We start from the raw sequence: 13279 nt of genomic DNA on the forward strand, positions 1-13279 counted from the left end.
TTTAAATAGCTCCCTAGATGATACTGGCATGTAGATTGATGGAGAACCACTGCCCTAAAGGGCCTTGACGTGATCTGGAGGGGTCCCCCAGGCTTCAAGGCAAGGATAATTAAATGCCAATTTCCAGAATGTAACAATTTAGCCATCCAGATAGCAGCCATCCCAGGCTGCCACAGTCAAAGCTACAGCTTCTTCCCTTCCACTCCTCCCCGTGGCCCTGGGCAGACCTCACTTCTGCCCTCATTACCTGGCCTGCCCACTCACATAATGGAGACTCCCTTGCCAGCTCCCTCCACTGCTCCATTTCAGCTTGTGAGACTTCAGGGACTCAACTTCCTGAAAAAATTAAATTGAAAAACTTCCTCCCTGATAACTTAGGACCTCTTGTGGAACTCCACTCTCTTAGGAGCCAAAGGAAAAGAATAATAAAGAGCTCTGCTCATTATCTGATTGTCAGCCCCAGAAATGTTATCCCCAGCTCTCAGGTGGCCTCCTTGTTGGAAAATATGAAATCCAAATGCCTTTAGGTCAGGGAGGGAGCATCTTGGCATCAAATGCAGGCATATGCATGTGAATGCCCAGCAGTGCACAGTAGAAGAGGTCTCTTTTCTAAACCCCAAGATCCCTGAGCTGAAGAAGGTTAAAGAATGACAGGAGGAAGGAAGGGAGCTATCTCATAAGAGTCTCAGCATTCTATTTACCACTGAGAGAAAGAGAAGACTGAGGCTATTTGCCAGGCCAGTGAGAGGTCAAGATGTGCATCTCAGCCTGGGAGACAGAGTACCCTCTGGGGAAGAACTGCCCTAAAGATGGAGTTGGGTGCATGAATGTGTAACCAATAAGCCATTGGAGGGGAGGAATGACTTTGACTATGGTGTGAAGTCCTTACAGTGAACCAGATAGGCATGCCCCAGAGTACCTACCACTTCCAGAGCCCTCTTTTAAGGGAGTCCTTCTACATGTGTCATTTTGTTGGCAGCACAACACCCAAACCCCTAGCCCAGAAAATGCCCTGGAGTGTAAAGTTGACCCAGAGGTAGTCAATAGAGGCTAAAGGAAATACGAGCTGGCCTGGAACCAGAGCACTCGAACAGGAAAAGGGCAGTTAAGTCAATCTGATTCTTCAAGAAATTATTTAATTTATTCATCAAATATTCATTGAGCACTAACCGTGTGTAGATGCTTTATTATTTTTAAATTTAACAAATGCTTCTGCTGAACATTATTCTGTGCCAGACACTAATATAAGTACCTTACAAGTATTACTTTATTTAATTCTTATAACAACCCAGTAAATTAGCTGCTATTATCATTTACATTTTGAAGGTTAAAAAAAAAGTAAGGCACAGAATGCCTAAGTAACTTGCCCCAAGGCTACACATTCATTAAGTGGTAGAACCACTCTTTTAAGTACTGGAGATACATCAATAAACAAGAGAAACCAAAATCCACGTCCTCATCAAACTTATTTTCTACTGATGATTTTGGTCAGACATTTGGAAGGAATCAGTGGTATTAGAAGCAGAAACTGATAAAAATCACAGGGTGAAGGCCGGCAGCAAAGGCCAAGTGGCAGCAGAGGCCTTGGAAGGAAGTGTGAGGAAAGCTGGTTGCTGATGATAGAAGAAGTTAAAGATCAGTGAACTGAGGGTGAGGGTCCAATAGGATAGACAGATCCCAAGAAAAACATTTCTGTTGCCAGTCACGTTCATTTCCTAGAGCTCCGTGAGGCCCGGCTACATGGCTGAATTTTGCATCTTCTTACCTCTGTAATAAGACCACCAGTACTGAAGTGATCTGAATGACTTTGTTCTTCACATCCTAAGGGCCTCCAACAGCCAACCCTATGGAGCCCTAATCCCTCATGAAAGCAAGGACTGCAAGAAACAAAACCCAGCATGGCAGTGTACATGCAAACCGTCTCCTTGGGAGGTTAAGAGCATGGAGTTGCACTACTTGGGGACAAAAAAGGGACTAAGGGCAGGATACAATTCCTCCGCTTCAGAGGAGTGCCGGGCGGGTGCAGGGTGCTGGTGCGAGTCAACCGCAGCTAAGAATGGTGGTGGCAGTCCTGGCCCTGAGATCCCCAGCTTCAGCCTGCAGTGGGGCCAGCCGCACATCACTGCATCTTCAGCTTCACAACAGTGGCATCATCCACGTTGCCTTCTGGGTGTGATGTGGGACAGCTTCAGTATCATCAACAGGTACAGAAATCTGGAGGCAGTGACAGCTGAGGAGCTGACATCCCTAAAGTTATAGCGGAGAAGAAACAGAGCAAAATGGCAGTCACCATGTAGAAACCAAGATTTATTCATGAGCACATCTGAGATATCCCTTGGGACTCTCAGAAATAATTGGGCAACATTTGATAGGAGACTGGAGCATAGCAGTAGCATTTTATAGTTAAAAGGATACTGTTTTTAAATTTTTGACTGAGACTCCATTTAAACCTTCAACCTGATGAGACCAAGGGGAAATGAATAATTCTTTTTCTTTTTTTCTTTTCTTCTTAAATTTTCCTTTGTCTCACCTCAGTCAGAGCCATTGTGTACAGGGAAGGCTGTTTATCAAGGCTGGGCCGAATCCCACTGGGCCCCATTCTCACCTCAGCTGTTACCCAGGAAGCCACATTCCAGCACTGAGTCACACTCATGCTGGTAGGGAACCCTCAGCAGGAAGCTTCACAGTTCTGATGCAAGTCAGAAGGATTTCCTGGCAAGGGCTGGCTCACTGGAATGTGCTCTATTAGGCAGAAGAGCCGGCAGTCGTGGTAGAATCGTAAGCACTTCAGAGCTGGAAAGGTCCATGGGGATGGCCTAATTCCCTCACATCACACACGGAGGAACTGATGAGAATTTTATGTGACCCTCCGCAGGAATTTCACATTGTCTTGCCCTTGCCCCATCTCAAGACTTAGCAGTTTCTGCTGCTCTCCCCAAGAAGAGTGCCAACCCTCCCCGCCCCCTAAGCAACTTGGCCTTTTGATCGCATCTCTTTCCTTCAGCTGAGTAGGGTCATACCTGGAAAGCTTATTAACACCAGTGTGAATTAGGCGGGCTGTCTGTCTTCAACACATCAAGGTCCCAGGAGTTGTAAGATGGAAGATCAAGTTGAAGATGGTGGTGGTGGCAATGAGGATAAAGAAGCACAGTAATACTAACAACAGTAGCGGCTCCCACTTTTTGAGCAGGGCAATATGCCAAATACCTTATATACATTCTCTCACTGAGCTCTTACCACCACTTTTAAGAAATGGATGTTATCATTCCCATTGTACTGATGGAGAAACGAAGGTCCAAATGTCGAGAGATACATGCCAAGTCCCAAGGTTATAAAGCGGCAGAGGGCAGCTTTGCACTCAGATCATTCCTCCTCACTTTGTGTTCGATGTGGCGGCTCAGTAACCTCCTTCACGCCTCCGAAGGAAAGGGAGTTCAGGTTGCAAGGGGCTGGGCCACACTGGGCTGAAAGAGGGTTTCGACCTTAGTTCTCTGTGACCGGCTCCCATTGGCCAGTTCCCTTTGCTCCCCACCTCCTTGGAGGTCCCAGGCATTTCCTGTTGCCTGGGGGGGGGAAACGTGGCAAGTCAGAATTCTTCAATTCTAAAACTAGTAGTGTCTTATTCAGTGAGGGGGGAAAACCAGGAAGCAGAGGAGGCCTGGAGAGTCAGTCTTGAGGAGAATCAAGTCAACCTCACTTCCTATCCTATTCATTTTCTAACCTATTTAAGTGGGATTCTAACCGCATAAAACAACTCATTTTGTTCACTGAGGTTCAATTAAATTCATCTGAAACTCAGGGTAACGGCATTGTTGTTGAACAGCCATATTAAAGATGAAACATAATCTCTCTTGACTCCATTTCCTTTGACAAAATAAAATTCAGCTACTAATGAGCTTGCAACACAAGGTCTCTTTTATAAATGGCAACAAAGGGTGCGAGTTTATGAACAATGGTCTTTGTCATCATCAACAGCCATTTTCTTTGTTAACAAAATAAGCAGAAATGATTATGGGGCCCTTTTACACATCATGGCTTTGATGTGAGGTGAGGGGGAAGTGGAAGATAAATAGCTTCATAATCATATCACAGTGAAGTGACACGTGGCGAGCCCAGTGGGTGGCCTCAAAGTCTTGACCCAGGGCGTTCCGTGGACCACACAGACATTTCAGTTTCCAGCCTTGCAGGCTTCAATCTCTCCCCTAGAGTCCAAATCCCTGTTTCAGGGCAAACAAGAAATGCTTCTCCCTACAGGGCCTATCCCATGCCTTTTTGCAGCCTCAAGGAGGAATCAGTTTGCTCTCTTGAGTCATGACAGCAAGGAACAACCTGTCTAGGTAGCACGAGTCTGCCTTGGCAAATGAGCCTTCCCACCCTCTGGCGACACCTGGCCCTTTCCGTGAGTAGCCAGAATGGTGCAATGCCACCATTCCCTTCCTCAGGGCCCTGCTGTGTTCACAGTGTACCTCCATTGGCAGAGTGTCTTCCCCCGGTCAGCAGTCCTGTGACATTCAAGCCTGCTGATGTTAATTCAGTGTGCAAAGCTAAGGCAAATGCCATCAGTCCCTCGCCCAGTGAGAACACACATCTGAGTGGCATTCGGCCAAGCGAGTGGCTGGCATTCAACCAGGCTCAACGAGGGCCTGTGATGTGCAGGGGATCACAGGGAATATGGAGGTGATAAGGCCCTGTAAATAGTAAGTACTACCCAGCAAACAGTGGGCATAAAATAAGAGGGCCACAATCCCTTATCCAAAATCCTTGGGGCTAGATTTATAGTATGTAAGTTCACAATTTTCAGGATTTTAGAAAGGTAATTTCATACCAATTATCCTATATTGCCTAACACCCAACACGAATTTTCTATTGTGATATGTTTGAATATTCATACTAAATGAGTTAAAGAATATAAACAGCCTCAAATCAGTTCAAGTTAGATCAAGTTTGCTTCTAAATGATTTATGAGTTAGGAAAAACCTTCTGGGAGCAAAAGAACACCCACCCAGGAGAGGAGAGCACCCCTAGGAGGGAAAGAGAAGAGGACTGGGTCATCCATGATACTCCTGGAAGAGAACAAGGTGCAGTGAACCTAGAAAGGTGACCTCCATTGGAAGCCCTCGACTCCTACCAGGAGGGCGTGAGAGGCCCATCACTGGGTGTGGGGCAAGGGATTCATCTTTCTCCGAAATGCTGTTGTCAAAAGGCTGTGCGCCAGCGTTCCTGGGGGCTGCTAGAGCTGAGGGCCAAGCTCTCCGCCAGTCCTGACCTTGAAGGGCAGCTCTGCTCTGCAGCCAGGGTGCCTTCCCCCTTTGTGGTCTGTCTTCCACTGAAAAGACTCACAGCACCACAATCACAAACCTGGCCAATCAACAGGAGGCATATCTTCATTTGGCCAAGTGTATCACCTTTTCAAATAAATGAGTCTAGTAAATAACATGTGCAGAAGAATTCTTCATACTCAAGAATGTACACTCATGAAAATATTTTCCTGTGCTCCTTAGTCTCCAGGAGCTGCTGCAGAAACAAACTGAACATTTTTTTTTTTTTTAGTTTTTAAAGTCAGTTTTATTGAGGTATAATTTACATACAGTAAATGTAAATTTTTTTTTTTTGGTGGCCACACCTCAATTTATTTATTTTTTTTAGAACTTTTATTGAGATATTGAGACACAGTTAACATACAATAAACTGCATATATTTAGAGTGTACAATTTGGGTTTTTTTTTCTTATTAGTAATGTATATATGGCAATCCCATTTTTTTTTAAATGCTGTAATATATGAAGACAGAATGAACAGTGGTCAATCAAAGCTAAATATTTAAGTCTGGAATTAGATAGTGGTGATGGCTGCACAGCCTTGTGAATATACTAAAAACCACTGGATTGTGCATTTTAAAAGGGTGAATTTTATGCCATGTGGATTATCAATTTTAAAAAAAACTAAATAGTTAAAAGAAACAAGTTAATTTGCTGAAATGACTTTCAGCTCCACTCTACTCCCATGACCGCACCCTAAATCTTATCAATACGTAAATCTCAAGTGCAGAAATCTTACACTAACACCCCTCCTTCTGACCACTGAACCCCTTCTCTCACCCTCCCTCCTGCTATATCTGTTTAGCAACTACCTTAGTTTCCTGTGGATACTGCAACACATTACCACAAGCTTCATGGTTTAAAACAATGGAAATAAATTTTCTTATAGTTCTGATGGCCAGAAGTCTAAAATCAGTTTCCCTGGGCCAGAGTCAAGATTTCAGCAGGGCTAATTCCTTACAGAGGCTTTAGAGGAGACTGTTTCCTTGCCTTTCCCACCTTCCAAAGCCCCCTGCAATCCTTGCCTTCTGGCCTCTGCCTCTATCTTCAAGGCAGATCACTCCTCCCACTGCTTCTATATCATGTCTCCTGCTCTGTCTCAGACACTCCTTGCTCCCTCTTTTGAAGACCCTTGCAATTACATTGGGTTCATCCAAATAATCCAGGATAAGCTTCCCATCTCAAGATCCTGAATTTAATAGCAACTACAAAGTCTCTTTTGCCATGTAAGGTAACGTATCATAGGTTCTGAGAATTAGGCAGTAGACATCTTTGGTGGGGGGAGGGCATTATTCAGTCTTTTATAGCCATCCACTTCCTAGATGCCTCTATTTTCTCCCAGTCAATCCCCTCTTGACATCAACTACCTTTCTTATTCAACCCAGACTCATGGGAAAAAAGAAACTATTCTCTCTCTAGCATCTTCAGTTCTTTTACAACCTTTCCCACACACTAAACCCACCTGGAAAGCCCCTTCCTGAAACAATTCTATAATCTGCCTTCTCTGTTCTTATAATCAGGATTCAGTCTTCATGGGTGAAATCTCCCTTTTCCTATGTAAGGCCAACCATTCCACCTCTGGTTTCAAACCGCCCCCCCCCCCCCCGCCCCCTTCAAGATTCCTATCAATTAGTCTCTGCATATTTTCAATATCTGACTTTCAACTAGACCCTTGCCCTTAGCAATAAATTCCTTTGTCCCATCTAAAATAGAAAGTGAGGACTTGTTGTGGACAAGGTAGAGTAGACTTCGTTCTTCCTGCTCCACCTGGCTAAGTATAATTAAAAACCATGGACATAATACAACAAACAATCATAAGAGGACTATGAAATGTCGAAAGAGGAAAGCAGACAATAAAGACCAGGATTTAGGGACTACACAGCAGTGAGTTCTCTGTTGTATCTCTCTTATATCCTGGACTTGGAACTGGAGAAGGCTTGCAAACTGAAACAACCAACAGGCACAGGAAAAAAAAATTTTTTTTAAGACCCAAGAAAAGCTTGCTCTCTCTAGTCAAAGGGCCCAGAAAGGAGCAGCATAGCAGGACAGAAACCTTTTTGATAATACTCTACCTCAACCATAATGAATGGTCCCTGCCCATACAGTCTCAGTGAAAACCAAGTAGGTAGTTTGGATGTCTGACCCTCACTGCGTGGCAGCAAGTGAGCCAGGGCAGTACTTCCCACCCCATCTCCGCCTCTCCTACTGTTGTGTTCATGGAGGCTGAGGCGGGAGGCTGGGCTTCCTGACTGAGCAGCTGGTGGTCCTGGATGGTATTTCCGTTTCTGCCAGCATGCAGGAGACTGAGTGGGATTTCCCAGCAGTGAGGGGCAGCATCCCTCACTTTCTCGACTAGAGAATGGAAGGAAGCTGTTGAATAGCAAGGAGCTATAGAAAGAGATTCTTTCAACCTGTACAGGATCTTGCTAACCAATTCATACATGGAACTGACCTACATTAACTCAACAAAAAGTCTGAGAACGAATTGAAGTGTGGAATAACACCCAGCTTTACAGAGTGGCCTCTGGGCAGCATGCAAATTAAGCAGATCAGAAGAGCACTGTAAGATCTCTGAAAACTAAATTGTCACTGGAACCACAAAAGTAGGCCAAGAGCACCCACTCAAAACAGGGTAACTGCCTGCTAAAAGAAAAGATTTAAAATAGAATACAAAGCCTTCTAACATAATACCCAAAATGTCCAGGTTACAGTTGAATCACCTGTCATACCAAGAACTAGGAAAATTACAACTTGAAGAGAAAAGACTATCAACAGACACCAATACCATGTTGGAATTATCTGACAAAGACTATAAAGTAGCCATCAGAAAGAAATGCTTCAATGAAAAATTATGAACACTCTTGAAACAAATGAAAAAATAGAAAATTTCAGCAAAGAAATAGAAGATACAAAAGAGAACCAAATGGGAATTAGAGAACTGCAAAATACTACAACCAATATTTAAAATCTTACTCAAAGGGCTCAGTAATAGTTTGGAGATGACAGAGGATAGACTCAAGAAAGATTAATAGAATTTACCCAATCTGAACAAAGAGAAAATAGGCTTTAATGATCATCAGGGACCTGTGTAACAACAAAAGAGCCAACATTTCTGTCATTAAAGTCCCAGAAGGAGCAAAGAATGGGTGTGGGGTTAAAAAAATATTCTAAGAAATGATGGCTGAAAATTTTCCCAATTTGGTGAAAGGTTGCGAAGTTGAACAAACCCCAAACAAGATAAACCCAAAGAAATCAAAGACAAGACATATTATCAAACTTCTGAAACTAAAGACAAAGAAGAAAATCTTGAAAGAGGGGAGAGAGACAGACAATATGTATCCAATAGGGAATGCCAAATCTATTTTTCTTTGGTTTTTTTTTTTTATTGAAGTATAGTTAATATACAATGTGGTGTTAGTTTCTGATGTACAGCAAGGTGTTTAAGTTATACTTAAATATATATTTTTTCATATTCTTTTTCATCATAGTTTATTACAAGATACTGAATATAGATCCCTGTGCTGTAGACTAGGACCTTGCTGTTTATCCATCCTGTATATAATAGTTTGTATCTGCTAATCCCAAACTCCTAATTTATCCTGCTCCCACTCCCCCTCCCACTGACAGCCACAAGTCTGTTCTCTATATCTGTGAGTCTGTTTCTCTTTCATAGATGTATTTATCTCCTATTTAAGATTCCATACATAAGCGATATCATGTAATATTAGTCTTTGTTTTTCTGACTTACTTTGCTTAGTATGATAATCTTTAGGTCCATGCATATTGCTGCAAATGGCATTATTTCATTCTTTTTATGGCTGAATGGTATTCCATTGTGTGTGCACACACCACATCTTTATCCATTCATCTGTCAACAGGCATTTAGGTTGCTTCCATGTCTTAGCTATTGTAAATAGTGCTGCTATGAACATAGGAGTACATGTATCTTTTTGAATTACAGTTTTGTCTGAATACATGCCCAGGAGTGAAATTGCTGGATCATATGGCAACACTATTTTTCATTTTATGAGGAAATTCCATACTGTTTTCCATAGTGGCTGTGCCAATTTACATTTGCACCAATGGCATTTGTTATTTGTATATTTTTTAATGATGACCATTTCAACCAGTGTGAGGTGGTACCTCATTGTAGTTTTTACTTGCATTTGTCTAATAATTAGTGATGTGGAGCATCTTTTCACGTGCCTATTGGTTATCTGTATGTCTTCTTTGGAAAAATGTTTATTTAGGTGTTCTGCCCATTTTTCGATTGGGTTCTTTGGGTTTTTTTGTTTTTGAGTTGTATGAACTGTTTGTATATTTTGGAAATTAGTCCTCGTTAATCACATTATTTGCAAATATTTTCTCCCAGTACATACATTGTTTTTTTGTTTTGTTTATGGTTTCCTATACTCTGTGAAAACATAAGTTTGACGAGGTCCCATTTGTTTATTCGTGCTTTTATTTCTATTGCTTTGGAAGACTAACCTAAGAAAACATTGCTACGATTTATGTCAGAGAATATTTTGCCTATGTTCTCTTCTAGGAGTTTTATGGTGTCATTTCTTATATTTAAGTTTTTAAGCCACTTTGAGTTTATTTTTGTGTTTGGTGTGAGGGAGTTTCTATCTTCATTGATTTACATGCAGCTGTCCTGCTTTCCCAACACCACTTGCTAAAGAGACTGTCTTTTCTCCATGGTATATTCTTGCCTCCTTTGTAGATTAATTGACAGTAGGTGTATGGGTTTATTTCCAGGTTCTTTATTCAGTTCCATTGATCCATATGTCTGTTTTTGTACCAGTACCATGCTGTTTTGATTACTGCAGCTTTGTAGCAGTGTATGAAGTCTGGGAGGGTTATGCCTCCTGCTTTGTTCTTTTTCCTCAGGATTGCTTTGGCAATTCTGGATCTTTTATGGTTCCATATAAATTTTAGGATTATTTGTTCCAGTTCTGTGAAAAACGTCATGGATAATTTGATAGGGATCACACTAAATCTGAAGATTGCTTTGGGTAGTATGGCCATTTTAACAGCATGAATTCTTCCAATCCAAGAACATTGTATATCTTTCCATTTCTTTGAATCATCTTCAGTTTCCTTTATCAATGTTTTATTGTTCTCAGTAGATAAGTCTTTTACCTCCTTGGCCAGGTTTACTCCTTAGTATTTTGTTTTATTTTTTGATGTGATTTTAAAAGGGATATATATATTTTTTTACTTTCCCTTTCTGATATTTGTTAGTGTAGAGAAATGCAACTGATTTCTGTATGTTAACCTTGTATCTTGCTACCTTGCTGAATTTATCAGTTCTAGTAGTTTTTTTGTGGAGTCTTTAGGGTTTTCTGTATATAGTATCATGTCATCTGCATATAATGACAATTTTACCACTTCCCTTCCAATCTGGATACCTTTTATTTCCTTTTCTGGCCTAACTGCTGTGACTAGAACTTCCAGTACTATGTTGAACAGAAGTGGTGAGAGTGGGCATCCTTGTCTGTTTTCTGATTTTAGCAGGAAGGCTTTCAGCTTTTCACCATTGCGTATTACGTTGGCTGTCGGTTTGTCATAAATAGCTTTTATTATGTTGAGACATCGTCCCTGTATACCCACTTTAGTAAGAGTTTTTATCATTAATTGATGTTGAATTTTGTCAAATGCTTTTTCTGCATCTATTGAGATGATCATGTGGATTTTGTGTTTTCTTTCTTGACGTGGTATATCATATTGACTGATTTGCATTTGTTGAACCATCCTTGTGACCCTGTATGACTCCAACTTGATTGTTTTGTGTGATCTTTTTTATGTGTTCTTGGATTTGGTTTGCTAATATTTTGTTGAGAATTTCTGCATCTATATTCATCAAAGATATTGGTCTGTAATTTTCTTTTTTGGTAGTGTCTTTGCTTTTATTATCAGGATAATTGTGGCTTCATAGAATGACTTTGGGAGTGTTCCCTCTTCTTCTTTTGGAAGAGTTTGAGAAGGATCAGTGTAGGTTCTTTGTATGTTTGGTAGAATTCCCCAGTGAAGCCATCTGGTCCTGGACCTTTGTTTGCAGGGAGTTTTGTTTGGTTGCTTGGTTGGTTTTTTCTTTTTTTTAAATTACAGATTCTATTTCACTACTAGTGATCATGTTCAAATTATTTATTGCTTCTTGATTCAGTTTTGGTGGTCTGTATGTTCCTATAAACCTGTTCATTTCTTCTAGGGTGACCAATTTGTTGGCATAAAATTATTCATGGTATTCTCTCATGTTTTTGTTTGTTTTGTTTTGGGTTTTGGGTTTTGTGTGTGTGTGTGTGTGTTTCTTTTGCATTTCTGTGGTATCGGTTGTAATTTCTTCTTTTTCATTTCTTATTTTATTTGTTTGGTTCCTCTCTCTTTTCTTCTTGGTAAGCCTGGCTAGAGGTTTGTCAATGTTGTTTACCCTTTCAAAAAAACAGCTCTTGGTGAAACTGATTTTTTTAATCTCCATTTTATTTATTTCCTCTCTGATCTTTATTATTTCCTTCCTTCTGCTGACTTTAGGTTTTATTTGTTCTTTTTCTAATTTTTTTAGGTTGTTTATTTGATATTTTTCTTGGTTTTTTGAGAAAGGACTGTATTGCTATGAACATCTCTCTTAGGACTACTTTGGCTGCATCCCATAGATTTTCCATGGTTATATTTCCATTGTTATTTGTCTCAAGGTATTTTTAATTTCCTCTTTGATTTCACTGACCCATTGGTTTTTTAGTAGCACATTTTCAGTCTCTGTGTAATTGGTTTTTCACATTTCTCTTTCTGTGGTTGATTTTAGTTTCATGCTATTGTGGGTAGAAAAGGTGCTTGAAATAATTTTATCCTCTTAGATTTATTAAGGCTTGTTTTGTGTCTTAGTATGTGGTCTATCCTAGAGAATGTTCCATATGCCCTTGAAAAGAATGTATGTTCTGTTTCTTGTTTTTGTTTTTTTAAACATAATGTCCTGAAAATATCAATATTTACTCTAGTTGTTCTATTGTGTTATTTAGGCTCTCTGTTGCCTTATTGATATTCTGGATGGGAGATCTGTCCATTGATGTCAGTGGGGTGTTAAAGTCTCCTTCTATTGTATTTTCATCAATTTCTCCCATTTCGTCTGTTAGTATTTGTTTTATGTGTTTAGGTGCTCCTACTTGAGTGCATATATGTTAAGTATAATATTCTCTTCTTATATTGATCCTTCTGTCATTATATAGTGTCCTTCTTTATCTTTCTTCATGGTCTTTGTTTCTTCAGTCTCCTTTGCCTAATATGAGTATTGCACCCCCATTTTCTTGTCATTCCCACTGGCATGAGTTACCTTTTTCCATTCCCTCACTTTCAATCTATGTGTGTCCTTTGTCCTAAAGTGGGTCTCTTGTAGGCAGCATATTGTAGGCTCTTGTTTTATTATCGAATCTGCTACTCTGTCTTTTGATTGGTGCATTTAGTCCATTGATATTTAAGGTAATTATTGATAGATATGTATTTATTGCCATTTTACCTTGCTTTCTAGTTGATTTTGTATTTCTCCTTTGTTCCTTTTTCTGTTTTTCCTTTTGTGGTTGATGGTTTTCTTTTGTAAACCTATTATTTTTGATTTGTGGTTACCGTGTTTTTCAAGTATGTTAATCCATTACTATACCTACTTGCTTTTTTTTTTTTTTTGGCCACACCCTATGGCATGTGGGATCTTAGTTCCCTGACCAGGGATTGAACCTGCACCCCCTGCAGGGGAAGCGTGGAGTCTTAACCACTGGCCCACCAGGGAAGTCCCCAAATCTACATTTTCTTACTCCTCTAACCCACATTTAATGATGTTGACATCCTCTTTTACATCTTCATAATTATCCTTTTGCTGTTCATTGTAGTTATCATTACTTTCACAAAAAACTTTTAAAATCTATGTACAGGTTTCTTTAAGTGATGTATTTTCCAATTGTGATTTTCTCTTTC

At 40.4% G+C, this 13279-nt stretch overlaps 1 protein-coding gene across 1 annotated transcript in view; it reads right to left on the reverse strand.

The window, feature by feature from the left end:
• Window positions 1–1949: 1949 nt before the first annotated feature.
• The window catches only part of KDM4C (lysine demethylase 4C), a 414703-nt gene continuing 403373 nt past the window's right edge, over window positions 1950–13279 (reverse strand). The window contains exon 22 of the mRNA XM_057720401.1: window positions 1950–2247. Coding sequence (XP_057576384.1) covers window positions 2137–2247 — 111 coding nt within the window. The 3' untranslated portion in view covers window positions 1950–2136. The remainder of the gene's footprint in view (window positions 2248–13279) is intronic.

Source organism: Hippopotamus amphibius, chromosome 2 (genome assembly GCF_030028045.1).
Source record: "Hippopotamus amphibius kiboko isolate mHipAmp2 chromosome 2, mHipAmp2.hap2, whole genome shotgun sequence".
NCBI classification, from domain to species: domain Eukaryota; kingdom Metazoa; phylum Chordata; class Mammalia; order Artiodactyla; family Hippopotamidae; genus Hippopotamus; species Hippopotamus amphibius.